Source organism: Dipteris shenzhenensis, chromosome 23 (genome assembly GCF_047967505.1).
Source record: "Dipteris shenzhenensis isolate YYH24624 ecotype China chromosome 23, Dip_SZ_1.0, whole genome shotgun sequence".
In the NCBI taxonomy this organism is placed as follows: domain Eukaryota; kingdom Viridiplantae; phylum Streptophyta; class Polypodiopsida; order Gleicheniales; family Dipteridaceae; genus Dipteris; species Dipteris shenzhenensis.
The window spans coordinates 4,269,139-4,286,096 of NC_141618.1; the positions used below are offsets into that span (position 1 = coordinate 4,269,139).

Sequence of the window (16,958 nt, forward strand, 5' to 3'; positions counted from 1 at the left end):
TGCACGTCACCCATCCCATAAGAACATATGGGGCTCAATCCAGATCCATTTACAATTCGTCGCTTCACCGTCTTGCTCCAGCTTCAATCTCGTTCTCTCTCGATCGACTTAGTACTGTTGTCCACCACACCTTGCTTTCATATCGCTATTTCTTCGCTTGTTATTTAGTTTTGACAATAAGGCATGGAGCCGGCGCGGTGCTTGGAAGTGGTCATACTTACCACTATGTTGGTGGGTATCGTGGGCGGATACTGTTACCCTTCTGGAGCAATGCTAAATCGCAGACACTTAGGTGCGAAAATAAGTCTCACATGCCTACTTACTGCATCAGTGGTCTAAGCATGGTACATATAATAGACGGTTTTTTATTCTGCTTTCGTTTTGGATGGTCTCAACAAACATTGCGGGTCACTTTGCGCAGGATTACCGGCTATGCACAATGGCCTTATTCTTCCGCACTCTACAGCTGTCCTCTCAGCTGATCACCAACGAACTGAGTCGGTTGGTCGACCTCTAGCTGCTGAACGCGAAGCTGTTGCCACATCCGATCCTGGCGTTCAAGCTGTAAAGGTAAAGGCACCTTCAAGTTGAGCTGTTTTACTCTTTTCGCACTTAAGTAGAACCGTTCTGTCCTCAAGGTGATTTCTCAATCGCTTCTACCGTTCAGGTGGTTAAGAGACACTTGAGAATGAAGTCTCTATGGGTATCTATCACCGGACAGGACCCGGATCGCAGAACTGCAAAGTGTGCAATGGGTACACAGGCTTGTGCTTCCCAATTTGGTAGCGCATCTGATGAGGAACGACGTGTTCCGACTGGTCCTGATCCCCTTCATCACAGTAGCGAGCCTATCTCTCCTTGAAGGTCTGGTAGTAAGACCGTTAGACGTGCATATCGTATCAGACATTTCCTACCCCTAGCAAAGACCCAGCAAATATGTCAAATTTTTGTGCATGGAACTTAGAAGGCGTGTTAAGAAGAATGTAATCTGACATAACACTTGAGAACCTGATACAATTTTGCTAGCGTAGTTGTTACGTTGTTTTGTTGGCCACTTGGACGGTCCTAGTTTCTCTGCAAGCTTCAGAAGATGATTTCCATAGTGCCATGACCGATCTATTATATAGAGAACATGTTTATTTTCGTTAATTGTTGCGTTAACCGCCAATTGTTCGTATGATATTCAAACTCAAGCCTGCTACCTGCGCGAGTTAGACGCATGAATTTCGATGTTTCGTGGCATTCTGTCAGGCTAGAGAGTTTCAAACTATTTTTACAACGTTAGACTTTTCACTTCGCTGTGCGTTTCAAAAGAATGTAATCTATAATCATCTTCTACTTTAGTTGGGAACCCTAGAAGAGAGAACAACTTTTCCCTTCGCTATGCGTTTCAAAAGAATGTAATCTAGTTTGCGTTCGTATTTTTCATTTCCCCTCAAGAAGAGACCTTCACGGATCTAACTGCCCAATTCTAAAATTTCCTGGAATTTAATTTCAATTTTTTAATTTGTTGTAAAGTAGATTATAACTACATCTATTGTACATATGTATATTTGTGTTTATGTACATATTCATATGTATAGCAAGTCTCTTTCAATGCTTAACTAATAATGGGTGATATATTTGTATTTTTGTTTGTCATTATATAATGTGTTTATGCTTTTCTCTCATGTACTCTACCAGCTATAATCATGCATATATTTATTATCATGTTTAAGTTTAATAATAATCTATGTTGTAGACTATTCATCAAGATTAGTTTTGATTTACTACATGTGCTTAATTGATTATCAATGATACATTTGTATTTTTGTTTGTCATTATATAATGTGTTTATGCTTTTTCTCATGTAAGCTACTAGCTATAATCATGCATATTTTTATGATCATGTTTAAATTTAAGAATAATTTATAAGTAAGCTATTCTTGAAGATTAGTTTTCTCATATATTTATGACCATCTTCAAACTTAATAATAATCTATTATGAAGATTAGTTTTCTCATATATTTATGATCATCTTTAAACTTAATAATAATCTATGTAGAAGGCTATTCATGAAGATCGGTTTTGTCATTTGATTTTGATTTACTACATGTGTTTAATTGATAATGGGTGATGTATGTCCTTTTATTTGGCATTATATAATGTGTTTATGCTTTTCTCTTGGGTAAGCTATGGGCTATAATCATGCATATATTTAAGATCGTGTTTAAATTTTGTATGCATATATTTATGATCATGTTTAAATTTAATAATGATTTATGCATATATTTAAGATCGTGTTTAAATTTTATATGCATATATTTATGATCATGTTTAAATTTAATAATGATTTATGATTAGTAAACTATTCATTAAGATTAATTTTGTCATTTAAATTGGTTTATTGAATGTACATGAGGTTGGAGACCAAAACTTAGGGGGGAAAATCATCACTCACTTAAGATAAATTTGGAGTTTCTAATTTCACCATTTGCAAAATAGTTTCTTACTTTATCTTACTTTCTTAGTGAAAGCTTTTTGACATTCCTAGTATATGCTATATGAGGTGGTTTTAAGCATTAGGGAGAATTGGGGTCTCAAAAGAACCTCGTAAGGAATGGATTCGGGAATGCTTAGTGGGCTAATGCAAGGGGCTTGGAGGGTCCCAAAGAGGCTTAACCAATCCAACCTAGGTGGGTTAAGCTCACATTTGAGCCCACCTCTCCCCCCATCAATGAGGGGAGGGGGTCACTTTTTGATCCCTTTCTCTCTCTCTCTCTCCCTCTCTCTACCTCTCCCTCCCTCCCTCCCTCCCTCTCCCTCTCCTTCCCTCCTCTCCCCTCCTCCATCTTGCTCCTCCTCCTCCCTCCTCCCTCTCCCCTCCTCCCTCCTCCCTCTCCCCTCCTTCTCCAGCCGCCCAAGCTCCCTCTCCTCTGCTCCTCCCTCCTGCAGAATCTCTCCCCTCCTTCCTCCTGTAGTATCTCTCCCCTCCTCCCTTTTGCAGTAGCTCCTTTCCTCCCTTTTACACCTGTCGCCCTACTCTCCTCCTCTTCCTCTTGTCCTCATCTGCTTCTCATCCTCCCTCTTCCTTGCTACTCTCTCCCTCTCACTGCTCCATCTTTGCCAACTCTCCCTTATATTTTAGCCTGCATCACTGATACCTCTCTTTGAGTACTCATGGCACCATTTGAGGACATATTCAACAAGTACCATGTGAACCTATAACTGGAGGTAGAATATGTAAGCACACATCATTTGGGATATAGTGGAACTCCTCAAAGTGTGCTCCACAGTGATTGCAAGGGAAGAAGCATCTTGATCTTTGGGTGGATGGAAACTTGTATCCTTTAGACCTTGTCACCCAAAAGAGTCCTTTTCATACAGTGCATGATGTTGTTCAATTTGTTGGCAATGGACATGCTAGATTGCTCGGTTATTGCAATCAATTGAACCATTCTCAGACATTGGCTATGCAAGCAAGTGAGGTGCAGAGAGCCCACACAGAACTTGCACATTTGAAAAATATTACTATTGTGGCAATGCATAATAGTATGAAGGATCTTCAATTACAAAACAAAGAACTCTATGACAAAGCACTAGACTTGGAGCAACATGAATTGGAAGAATAAATCCCAAAGCTCGCTGAAAGCAAACAAGATTTGAAAAGGTCTATCTATGGCAAAGTTCAATATGTTGTGGAGAAGGAATGAGAGAAGTCGATAGAATGAGTACAAAAGTTGAAGGAAACACATTTGGGACTGAAGGAGAGGAAAAGACAATTGCAATCTATGGATGCATTATCAACCAATAATGGTGCCTAAAAGAGGAGAATATCGACTGCAAGGTTAGTTCCCTAAATTTTCAATGAAATTTCTTACCCCAAAATATTCGTGGTGCTGCATTGTTTTCACTAAGACTCATTTGTACTCTACTTTAGGAATTTCATGGAGATAATGGAAATGGATGATAGTGATCCTTCATATGTTTTACGAAGTTTAATAAAGCTAAGTGATGTCATGGAAGTGTTGAAGGACCCTAGATAGAAAGGGCTACACAAACAAGTTGTTAGAGAGGTAATGAAGGACTTCAAGGGCCTCATGCAATGTGATGTTGCTGGTGTAAGTCGTGAAGCTTACAACTACGTTTTTAAAATTTTTGAGTTTGCTATGGAGGAAAAGTATAAGATATCTACAATGCCATTGCCAACATTGTGGTCTGTAAGGCTTGCACATCAAGAAACAAAAAAATGTGCTAGAGAAAAGCTTGGAGGATACAAAATAAGCTTGGAGGATACCATTGTGTAAGTGGCACAATGACTTGGAAGAGTAAAAAGAAATCTAGCATCCAAACGTTTGAGATGAATGCTTTCAATAATGTTTATGGGGATGTAGAGAATTTGCAGAGTGCCATGGTCAAATTCTATGGGATGAGAGAAGGTAAGAGAAATATCGTCTTTGCATTCAACTTTATTTCTTCTCATTTCTATATCCTTACTATATTTCTCTTTCATTGTACAGATGGCAAGCTAGTATTTGTTATAAAAATGGATGAGAAGCTCACTTGGTAAAAGAGCACAAGCTAGAGAGGGTGAGCATTTGTATTATGAATGACGCCTTGCATTTTGCTCAAGGGGATGAGGATGTTGAGCAGGGTTTTTCAGTCCAATCTAAGAAGGACATATGGTGGCTTATAGTCTTTGAGATCCCAAAGGAGTGCCACGAGACATTGAAGTGGGTTTTGGAGAGAACCGGCATCCCGTCGATTATTTGAAGACAAGAGGCAGGGCAAGCATTAATAGTGGATGGGCATGGAATGTTTCAAGTTGAATGGCATCTAGCTGGTGATTTGAAGACCCTAAAGTACTTGTATGGTTGTGATACAGATGCAGATGCAAAATGGACATGCTTGTATTGCATCCACTCTCAGAAGATGTAAAAGGGAAGCCTATAGTGGGAAAATTGCATCCTTTCTTGCAACCAAAGTGCAACCCTTGATCATCACAAAAAGGATCCTAAGTGGGATCCCATTCTACTAATTCGATTGGAGTAGATACACGTGTGTACTTTGCATGCTGAACTGCGTATACTTGATAAGTTACTCTATCTCCATCTAGTTTATGCTTGGAATTTGAGGCCACAACAAGTATCTGCACAATGCATTGCAAAAGCTGAAGAACTACTCTCGCTAATGGGACTTCACAGAGGCAATGTGAAACTTAAGTAGGACAAGAAACAATTAGGAAAGACACAAAATCTTCTTGCTAAAGTGTCCATGGGTGGAGGAAAGGCAAGGAGGTTCTTGTCCAACCACAATGCTGATAAAGAAAAACATACATTGGCTCAAAGCACCCTAGGTTGGGAGTACTGAAAAGCTTTGTGTAAGTGCACTACAAATTAAGCTTCACATCCATGAATTGCTACTTTGAGAGCAAAACTATGGACAAAGCTTGATGCATTTATAAAGTTGCTTAGACAAGGTCAAATAGATGAGGTTTATTATGAGAGATTCAAGACAGCATTGGGAGAATTCATATAATTGATGATAGAAGCATGGGGGGAGTCACATATTACACATTACATGGTAATCCTCTTTAGGTTGAAATTTTGTGCTTTAAACTTGAGTCAGTTTATGTTTCTAATACGATGTTTTTCTTTACAGCATATTCTTTACGCACATGCACCATGGTTTGTGGAGCAATGGGGCCCTCTGTCCATTTGGAATACTCAAGGAATGAAAAAATTGCACTACAGAGCAAAGGCAACATACTTCAAGAATACAAGGCATGGGGGTGGTATCGCACGAAGCAATGCACTGCACGAAATGTTCAACTGGTTTTATACATGTCGAGAGGCCAAGATTCTCAAGCGCGATAAGGTAGAGGTCTCAAGTCTTGCAAAAGCAGTTCAACGTGTCAAGAAGACAAGGAGATGTGCTACTTGGAAGTCCCCAATAGGCTTCAAGAGATTTGAAAGTTCTAAACCACTATGGACAATCTCATTCCTTGTGCACCCTTCCAGCGTGTTGTATGAGTAGGGGGAATAGACTAGCAGATGCGCTCCATCACCTGGCTTCAAAATCTATTATGCAAGAACACACGTCAGTCAAGGTGAGATGATTCCGACTGACAAAAGTGGGTCACCTCCTGGGATGGACTGACACACAAACATGCATCTCTCTCTCTCTTTCTCCTCTCTCTCTCTTTCCCTCACTCTCTAACATCCTACAATCAACTAGGGCAAGGTGATTCTGACTGGCTGAGGTGGCATCACTTAGCCCAACTGACTAACACCAAAAGAGCAACCAAAGCAAAAAACTCACCAATAAAAGATGAAAATGGAAACTCTAGACTCTCCAAAAGCAACAGTGCAAGACGCTTTGTTTGCAAAGAATGGAGGATGGGGCCCTTTTATAGCCTATCACAAAACTACCACGTGGTACCTTAATCGACCATGTGGTAGCTCAATGGCTCTATTTAAAAACCCTAGAAAATCTGATGGTCCTTGTTGCGATGCATGGTGCCCTACAAAACATTGTGCGGTGTGGTACTGTACTATGCAGTTTGCTGGCTACCACAGGGTGACATCTTACACCACGTGGTACATCAAGGAAAGTATTGTGCAGTATTCGATCATATTGTGTGGTAGTTTCTTGATCAATAGGCACCTTTAATCGGTGGAAAAAAATGCATTTTTTGCATTTAGAATGTGAAGAGTTTTTAAATCTAAAAGTACATATTTTATTTTAAAAATGTTTTTTAAATCCATGCTTAGGAGCACTTTAGGTGCATAAGGGAGGCCTTTTGGAAACCCCTCAAAGAAAGGGAAAGGCTAAATCCTCTAATTGAATCTGCAAAGATGCATCTGGTGCCAAAAATGGGTCTCAAAGGTCACAAAATCCAATAAACCCATCCTTTTTTGGGACCCCCTCAAAAGAGGGAGATTCCTTATACTATCTTTGCAAGAGACCTCACTAGCAAGGAAAAAGAAAAAGAAGCAATATATTTTAGTTCTAAGAAATTCAATGCTTTCAAGGCTCTAGTTGGTTGATCAAAAAACAAGTGAGTGGTTGATCAAAAAACAAATGAGTGGATATAAGAATACCCAAATGAATTTGAGGATATTGAGGTTAAGCTAGGATTGTTGAAATATTTTGAGGATCAGATAAGTTTTGAAGGATAGTTGGGAATGCTACCGAGAAAGGTTGAGGAAAGGTTCAAGAAGAAACTTGATAAATGGAGAGGGTTCAAGGCTAACTTAGCTTGGAGGAAAATGGTTTTAAACTATTGCTTATGTCCTCTTGCCATCTTCTATATCTCTAGTTGGGATCCTTCTAAATCAAGGCTTGAAGCATTTATTAGAATGTGTAGATTCTTTCTTTGGGAAGATGATAGAGGGATCTCAAAGTTAGGTCATCATCCTTCACAAAGCCCAAGGAGGAAGGAGGGATATGTTGGTTGACATAGAAGAGGTGGCATTGAAAGTATCAACTTCCTAGCTAATAAAGGGAGTACTCAGCCCTAGGCTTGATTGGGCACACTTGCACTTAGGGAACCTTTTGCATGTAAAACACTTCAAGTGCAATGATTTTTGCCCTATGTGGCCTTGAACCTTGCCTCATAAAAGGAATCCCTCTATGGAAGTCATTGCAAAGCGATTTTGAAGCCCTAAAAGTCAGATTGTTTATTTGAGAAAGGCATCCTTTATGCGCATTGATTCTATTTGGGTCACCATAATCTTTAAAGAGAGTCAAATTAGTGATAGAGACATATGTAAGGCCATGCTACTATTTATAAAGGGCCTGAAATGTTGGGGCCATTGTGGCATAAATCTTAGATAAGGTGGAAGCATTGGACTAAGGCCAAATAAGTATTTAGAATACTAATCATGATCTAGAGCTAATCATGGATGGGCTTGTGGAGTGGCAATACCCAATGGACTCGAGGGCTCACACTGGTCTACAAAAGAGAGTTCAATTGGGTTTGAGGTGCTCACTTTTTTCCAATTCCAAATCCCTTTTTTGACATTGAGAGGGCTTTCAAAATTCTATATACTCAATGGAAATTAGCAAACAACCAATTCTCCTAGAGGTCTATGTTCACAAAAATTTGGACCAAAGCTATTCCTAAGAAAATGTCTACTCTATTGTGGCTCATTTTCACAAAGTTGTTTGGGCCAATGGTAGAAGAGAGTCTGTTAGAAGGGTGATAGGAGTTGGAAAAGATGTCTAGGATATAAGGAGGACATTTTTCCATCTATTCATGGCTTGTCCTAATGGTAAAAAGATTTGGAAAATAGTGCAGATCCAAATAGGGAAGCCAACTAACTAAAAAGCCATACTACAAGGGCCCTATAACAAAACTTAAATAGGACTTATCTATTTAAGCTAGGGATCATGCTCTTTGGTTAATTGGATAATAAGAAACAACTTGTAGTGTAACCATGCTCATATTAATGCTGAGGATGCTTTTATGGCTTGGATGAACATGAACAAAAAAGGCTTATCAAGGAAGTGCTGAATTCAAATAGGATCACTACTAGCTCAAGCAAAAAATTGATGAGAATGAGATGGAGTACCAGGGTACCACTTGTAATGTAAATAGGGATTAGAGCAAACCTCCAAAATATAACATTTTTTTATTTATTGCTATCAACATAGATAAGAAAGTGAATTTCTATGTTTTTTACAAATCTGTCTATATTATTCCTTACTCATCCCTCATGAGAGGTGGAGTTTCATAGAAATCATATTGTAAAAATCTTCAGGCTCTAATATAAATGTACAAATTTTTGTTAGGTTTTGTGTCCTCAAAAACTTAATATTGCACGTTGTGAGAAGACTATTAATGACTTGAATCATTATGAAATAGAGAGATGACTCAATAGAAACATTTTAGAATGATATAAACCCAAAATATAGTTGTGCAATAAACACAAGAAATATGAAAGATGAATACATTCCCATAGAGGATCACCTTGATGCTAACTAGCTACATGAGCTCACCTCTACAAAGTTTATTGCTCTTACAAAACCAAATTTGGTAGCCCAACTCGACTAAGGACCCTAGTAGCTGCAATAGACTGACTAAAGACTATAGGCATGAATCTTGGACAAAAAGACTCAGCATTTTTTCCTCCTTATAGTTTTATAGAACCATTGCATGATCACCTCTTTCACCGCCACAACCTTCTACTAGCACCTTCTGATACCACCAAGCATTAGGAGACCAAAGCTTACTACCATGTAGTTGCCCATGCACTGATGATCCAATCACATGATCCTTGATTGTATGGTCCAATCAACCAGCATGGTGGTTCATGCTAGGTAGCCAATCACATGCATCCCTATTAGGATCACATTCCAACAATCCCCCCTAAGCCAAAATGGGGAGAGAAAGAGTACATGGAAGATCTAATCCCTACTGATAGCAAACTTTTTCAAAGAAATTAATCAAGACAACTTTGCTCAATAATCAATGAAACAAAACACCATAAGAGTAGACCAACTCACACACAAGTGAACACCATAAATGCCTTAGACCCATAAGATTTAGAATGGGTACAAGACCACCAATGCACCATAAGAGTTCTTAAATGCCTAGTCATGATCAATAAAAGTTGCAAAATCTATATGGTCTTCAAAACTTGATGCTTCATAGTATTAAGTTTTCGAGTTGTGTACTTTTTGCTCTTTCTACTTATGCCAACAATGCTCTTCATCATGCCCTAGCTTGCCGTGCAATACCCAAAATATTTCTTCTTTTTTTGGCTATTCTTCTGCTTTATTGTATAAGCTGTGTCACCAAATTAGTGCAACAATTATTCACTTCTCTCTGCACTTAGAAGTAATGCCACATAGTCTAGGAAGTCGACACTTTCATCTAGTCGTAGAATTCTCTTGGTCTCACTATACTTTGGAGGTAGGGACTTCAAAAGAATGGGCTTCTTAAGCAAAATTGAGGAGATGGAGGATGAAGATGGAGACAATAGTGGGATTGATGGTGATCACTTGCAAATCACTGTCACTATGCTCCATTCCCCAACTAGCCCCCAATTAGTAGTACAGACTACATGATTCTATTGGAGATCTCGAGGTTTTGCAAAAGAGGTCCTGAGAAGCCAAGAGAAAGACACATTGAATACAAATAGGACAAAGCAAGGATTTTCTCCAGTTGGCTACTAATAAGGACTACACATTCACTGATGAGCTTGCATTCCCAACACTAGCCAAAAGCCCAATCATGTCTATTGAGAACAAAGGAAGATTTCCCCTCCCACCTCAACATGGAGTCTCTTTCTCTTTGTATTCGTATGCAACTTAGAAGCCATGGGGGGGCTTCTTCAGCCTCCCCTTGGGATTGCATCCTACTTAGGCCTAGACTTGCCTATTTGGATGGGTTCGTGGCTCTTGAGTTTATATACAAAGCCTTGCGCTTTAGGTCTCCCCAGCCTAGAAGAGGTGCAAATAGTCCAGGTGAAACAAGAGCTATAGCTACCAATGCTACTAAGAGCGGAGGCCCTGCTTCTCTAGGTGAAGGAAGAAACAAAGGAAATGGCCCCACAGCCTACCATAGGAGACATTAGACATATCCATGGCCCAGATGGTGGGAGACTCCTAGGTGAAATAGGAATTGGTGGACTTGGCAAGCAAACAAGAAACATTGGGACAACAGCAAACAGATCCCCAACAAGTGGAGGAGGTGTCGACGGAAGAAGCCTTGGAGAGGACATTGTAGATGCTAGGAAGATTTTGAGTGAGTAGAGGATTCCCCCCACATGGCGAGATGAAAGAGAAAGCTACGATATCTTAGCTTGATCAAGGAGGGAGAGTTGAAACACCACCAACTGATAGAAGAGCAACCAATCTACTAGAGAGGATGAACCACTTGGCATTGGTAAGTCCATCATGGCTTTTTTAGATGACAATCTTCTCACTGATTTTGTGAGGTGGCTTAGCACACAATGCACTAGTTGGCTTCATGACTAGAGTTAGAACTCCAATGGCTTTTCTTGAAACTTAGATTAGGACAAATTGGGTGAGGAAGGGAATTACTATTTTGAATGTTAGATTTCTAAAAAAAGGCTTCTTTGTGTTTCTTTTTTAGAAATAAAAAATGGCAGCTAGATCTTTACCATATGGTCTTTAGACCATTAGGAATCAACCCTTGTGCTTGGAATGGTGGGTGAAGGAGTTCTGCCCGTAGATCCACTAGAATTCCTATGTGGGTGCAGCTTCTTGACCTTCCTTTATATTTGTTTAATCAATTGCCTTTCCTATGCTGTGTGCTAGGAGAAGTTATGGGTGTAGAGCAGGAAAATTTTATCAACCCAAGAGGTAATCCTCAGGTGTGTGTTAAGCTAGACATTGATAAAGAACTCCCTAAGACCTTGGTGATTTTGAATAGAAATGGTAGGATCTTTAGGGAGCAAGCCTTGGTGTATAAAAACTTGCCCAACTCTTGTTTCTTGTGTAGGTTGTCCATACATGTGGTTAAAAACTACCCTTTGAAAGAAGAAACCCTAGAGTGGCTGTCCTACAATTCAAAATCCGGGTGCTTCATCTAAAAAGTGGGTCCCTAAGACTCTTGTTGTCCTTGACACCTCTAAGTAGGAGGTCCACACTTCCAATAACACAATGGATAAAGGGAAGGAAATTGTTACCTCCTCTCCCATAACTATGAACTCATTTGAAGTTCTTAGAGAACAAGGGGAGGATAAGAGGTCAGTAATAGCCATGATCCTGATGATCAAATGATGATAGAAGCTGGTTGGTCAAAGGAGTTTGAAGAGGAAGTTAACAAAGATGATGCAATGGAAGGGGAGGATATCAGTGGTTGTTTACAATGAAGATTGTTCAATGCATGGTGAGAACAATGTGGGAGGCTACTTTTGGTGAGGGTAGAACTATCGCAGAGGCTTGGGCTATGGTAGTAGAGAATACCCAAAATATTTTAAAACTAGAATAATATGGCTAAAGTTAGAGCTCAGAGAATAGATAGCATCTAGGTCTGAATTAAAAGACTAAAGGAACATGCCAGGCTAGGAAATGAAGATGCTCAAAGGGATCTTTTGATTGCTAAAAAGAATCTCAAAATTTAGGAATAGATAAGATTAAATGAATCCAAGGTGTATTATAGAGATTGGTGGGCAAGAAAGATTGATAGACCCACTAAGGAAACTTTGAAACTTATGAGGAGGAAGAGAGCAAATGAGGAAGTCCCTCTCCTTAAGAAGGCTGATCATACTACAGTCTCCTCTACAAAAGAAAATATCAGCTTGATCCAAGATCATTTTCAAACATTCTTGTCCTCTACATTGATGCTAGATGAGGAGGTTTAGAGAGCCAAAGAATAATGCCATGTGGTTAGATATAGAGCTGTGGAGAGATTTGATATGGCTTATCTTGAGAAGCCTTTAACTCTTGAAAAACTAAAGGAACCAGTACCAATAATGGATGATGAATAAAAAACCAAGAGAGGATGGGCTACCTATGGAATTTTATAAAGCTTTTTGGGACACTATTGGGCCTTATTTCCTTTTACTATGGCAAGAAAACCTGCACAATGGAGCTCTACCCTCTCATGTTAATGGAGGAATTATCAAGCTCATACCTAAGGAAGGCTCCAAAGAAGAGCTAAAAAATGGACACCCCTCACAATGCTTAATTGCAGTTACAAAATCTTTGCTAAAGCTCTAGCTCTTAGAATACAAGGAAAGATGAAAGATTGAATCTTGCAAGAACAAAAAAGATTCATAAAGGGTCGTCATCTCCTTGAGACTATTATAAACATTTAAGAGGGACGTGAATATGCCAAAGAGACAAAACAAGACATCTTCTTTCTAAAGATAGACTTTGACAAAGCTTATAATAGGCTAGAGTGGGACTTCTTTATAAAATCTTGACAGGATATGGGCTTGGGGCCTACTTTTGTTTCCTTTTTTCAATTACTACTTACAAATGCCTTAGCCAAAGTTTGTGTTAATGGAGTAATGAGACATCTTTTCTTCTATGAAGAAAAAAAGAATGGGCTTCTTGTCATCTGCCTCGATCCCTAACCCTAGATCATGCAATTGTCTAAGGAGTGACTACATCCTTTAGCAAGTTCTTGTTCTCATTCATCTATAAGTCAAAAAGTTCTTATTACAAGAGTGCTTTGGAATGTTTCATACAAAGCCCGAATAAGGTCTCCAAAATCCTCCAACTCTCAGCTACTACTGATTTCTTCACATTGACATGATGAAAATAGTATAGCCTAAGAGCTCATCCAATCAATCCTATTGCCTTGTCATTCCTCTGACTCCATGATGCTATCTCTCACTCAAAAACCTGTTTCTTCTCAGTTCCATCAACTAGACTCCATAAACCCTTATGCATCAGATACAGCCGAGTGGTACCTTGCCTTCCACCTCACCAATTCATCCCTAGGTTTTAACATGTACTACCTACGTCTTAGGATGTACTACATTGTATTTACCATAGGCACCCTACCACCAATTTACCCCTTTCATCATGAAACTTCCAAATCTCTCTTAGTTTCTTAAAATAAAGCTCTTGATGCTATTATGTATCATTGACATAACTACTTTTTAGAATGCCATGTAGCCTTTGATGATTGACCTTTTTTTAAGTGTGAGAATTGATAAACTCTTGTTGCAAAATATAACTCTCATTGTTATTGCAAACCTATCATTAACACAACTACTTTTTAGAATATCCCATACCCTTTGATGATTGGCCTTTTCTTTTGAAGTACAACCACTAATAAATGTTCTCCTCCTATCTCTACCTATATATTTGCTGCAAAAACATCTTTACAATTCATATTTATATACTTTTTTCTTTATTTGATTTTTTATTTTTCCAAATTCATGAGTTTCCTTTTTCATTATTGTGTGTGGTAATTGGATGAGTAACCTTCCTTGTTTTTGTGGCTATTTACGGGATATTGTGGTTAATGCCATGCTAGCCATTACATGGTGTGTGTTACCTATTGAAACATTACATTCCATTTCTTCCCTACGACACATTCTTGGTTCTTATGAAGAAATGCCCTTTCCATCCAATGCCTCATCATTCCCATGTGGCTAGAGAAATCTACTGTGCTTTTCATGCTTTCTTTGGAGGGGTGTGATACATATCCCTACATCCAAAGCTGATGCTCCTATGCATTTCCGTTAGACAAACATTATCAAGCCCTATTTGTCACATGAGAGTCATGCATCATTTGTATATCAAGTGCAGAATGGAAACCTTTGTTCATGGAGGAGCTCCCCTTTTTGTAGTTAATAAAAAGTTCCTTACTAAAAAATGTTAAGAATGTCTACATAATGCCCATACACATCAAGGGAAATTGCTGAATATTACTAAGGGCCAAGCATCACTATTTTTTCACAAGAAATAAAGTGCCAGAGCAGTCAACCAATGGTCATAAGTAGTCATGGAGAAGGCTGCTATGTTGTAGGGAAAGTCCTGAGGGACATGTTATGGTTCTTGTCAAATATTGCCTACTATTGAACCTTGGGGTCCAATGTATTACTACTCGTCATTCGTTTTCAGTTCATGGACTCAGTGTTGATGTAGAAGATGGGCCATCACTTACAGTATAGCAGACTATTAATGAGAGCATCCTAGCATCAGAATTCCCCTTGTAATTCGCAAGCACCCAGCCTCTAAGCCGTCGTTTTTAAAGAGAAAGAGACTAAGTAAAATGCTAAGTCATGATTACATGGGACAAAGGTGGAGCTTAGTGTGGTAAAGAGTGGGCTCGAGGCCATCTGCAACAGCGTCCAAGGCTTCCTGTTTCATTGAACACTTGGCCTCGGCTTCCTAGAGCCATTACAGCTATCCATAACCATATTCCCATGGTAAGAGGTCATCATTATGACTCTGCTGCTCTCCATAACATCCAATCCTACAAGCATCTGATTTGACATATAAACAGAGATCCTTCCTTGTTATGAGGTCCTAATCTCATTGGTGGGGATGACCCACAAATAATTTAAACACAGGCTATTGAAAAACTATTCTGTAACCTCCTGACTCAGCTTCGCGACATGCTAGGGGTGTGCCATCTTGTCAGAGGGGTATCTTATCTTCTACCTAATGCATCTGTCGGGTTTTTTTGCCTTACCTATGTGCTCTCCATTGCATATGGTGGTTGGTTCATGTCCTGTGTTGAGAGTTTACTGCATGTGTTAGCGCTTTCATCTTCATGCTCCCCTTGCTTCAGGCCTGCCACCAATTTTGCTCTCTATCCCCTTGGGCTCTAGGACTGACTGGCGTGCTTCCTACTTGTAGCAAGTGTTTCTAGTGTTGTAGTGTTGGTAGGTGGAGAAGTCAAGAGCAGGAAAATGGGGATGCCCAGGGAATCCAAAGTTCCTTGGTGCTTGATTGCTTTGGGTGAGGAGCCCCCACCGTTTTTTGGTACAAGGGCACTAGAGTGGCTCATAAATGCCCATGCCCTTCGTGGTTTGTTTCTTTTCAATGGTCTAGGGTGAGTGGTGCCTTAGCCCCCCATATTTTGCCCTTTATTTTATTTTTCTCTCAATTTTGCGGTTCAATTCATGCCCCTTTAGTTGTCCTTCAAGCTTTTGTGTGCTTGGTATGCCAGCCTCTCTCCAAGGTAATACAAGGTGCACCTTCGTGGGGGTGCCTATTAGGGATTTAAGTAATACAAGGTGTGCATCTCCATGGGGGTATCTATTAGAGCCTTGCTTTTGGTGGGATGGGTGTTCATAATTTCAGTGTTAGTTTGAAAATGTGTCCCCCTGAGAGAGAGAGAGAGAGAGAGAGAGAGAGAGAGAGAGAGAGAGAGAGAGAGAGAGATTAGTGTGGTCATGAGAGAGGGGGTAGAGAGAGATGTGACAGAGTTAGACATAGAGGGAGATAGAGGGTTGCAATGAGGCCAAGGAGGATGAAGAGAGACAAAAAGAATATTGTGTGTGTGTGTGTGTGTGTGAGTGAGAGAGAGAGAGAGAGAGAGAGAGAGAGAGAGAGAGAGAGAGAGAGATGTCATAAGTGGAATAGATGGAACAAAACATGCCGGTTGCTTAAAAAAACTCGCTCCAAAAACTTGCTTCTTGCCCTTCCCTGCCGAAGTGGAACCTTGTATGCCCGAAGTTTCTGTAGTCTTTTTCTCTACCACTTAGTTGGCCGATGCATTTGCCAAAGAGAATTACCCCTTTTTGAAACCCAGGGTTGAGGCAAAAGGATTTTGTATAATGTAGGCACAGTAATCTGAGATAGACGTAAAGGATGAGAGGAGTACCCAAGGGAAGTCAATGTCCAATCCTCTAATCGATCTTGGAGTTCCAAAGGGGGAATCGGAACCAAAGGGGAAAGCATACAAGTGATTTGTTGCCACAAAGTATGATAATGAGAACCCAAACCATACTATGTGGCTGCTAGAGAAAAGGGAAGCATAGAGCCACCATCATGAATAACATTAGCAACAATATTGATCCCTTTAAAAGAAATAAAGTAAGAACGACGAGGTTCCTATAAAAGCAAGTGGAGGCTGAAAAACTTTGGACCAGTTGAATGCTTTCAACCCACAAAGAATTACCCATTAGAGACTGTCGACCATGCTCCTTAGTTTATGGTTTGGCAGTTGGCCTTCATGTCAACTTTCAAAAGTCTAAGCTATTCCCATTGCATCTTAAGACTAGCACAGTCTCTTATGGCTAGGGGAGATCATCCCACCCACTCAGTTAGTTCAACACCTTGGTTATCCTTTGGGCTGGGGACTTACTCATCGTCGACAGCAAATTGATTTGGTCCTAATCAAGCTTTGGAAAAAGCTTGAATATTGGAAGCTGGCAACTTGGCCTTTATATGTTTGCCTCCAAATAGTGCACTCCATTCTTGTGGCATACATTCAATTTTATTTGCCTTTGATCATGTTCACCATGGCAGATCTTAATTCCTTGGGAAAATGTTGCTGCAATTTTTGAAAGGTTATCAGCCCTGGACTTTGATGA

The 16,958-nt window shown here is 39.7% G+C and overlaps 1 protein-coding gene across 1 annotated transcript; it reads left to right on the forward strand.

Annotated features, from left to right (window-relative positions):
• The first annotated feature begins 225 nt into the window (after positions 1-225).
• Positions 226-1,021, forward strand: CLE40 (CLAVATA3/ESR-RELATED 40). Its single transcript, XM_087394071.1, has 3 exons — positions 226-292; positions 422-570; positions 668-1,021. Exons 1-3 carry the CDS (start codon positions 226-228, stop codon positions 860-862), a joined length of 411 nt encoding a protein of 136 aa, XP_087250197.1. The 3' UTR covers positions 863-1,021.
• The last annotated feature ends 15,937 nt before the right edge of the window (positions 1,022-16,958 follow it).

Excerpts from the sequence above, each read along its gene's own strand:
- CLE40 (XM_087394071.1), top strand. The coding sequence starts at position 226 with ATGTTGGTGGGTATCGTGGGCGGATACTGTTACCCTTCTGGAGCAATG. Across the intron at positions 293-421 it reads GCTAAATCGCAGACACTTAG|GATTACCGGCTATGCACAAT; the intron begins GTGCGAAAATAA and ends CACTTTGCGCAG. Across the intron at positions 571-667 it reads CTGGCGTTCAAGCTGTAAAG|GTGGTTAAGAGACACTTGAG; the intron begins GTAAAGGCACCT and ends TCTACCGTTCAG.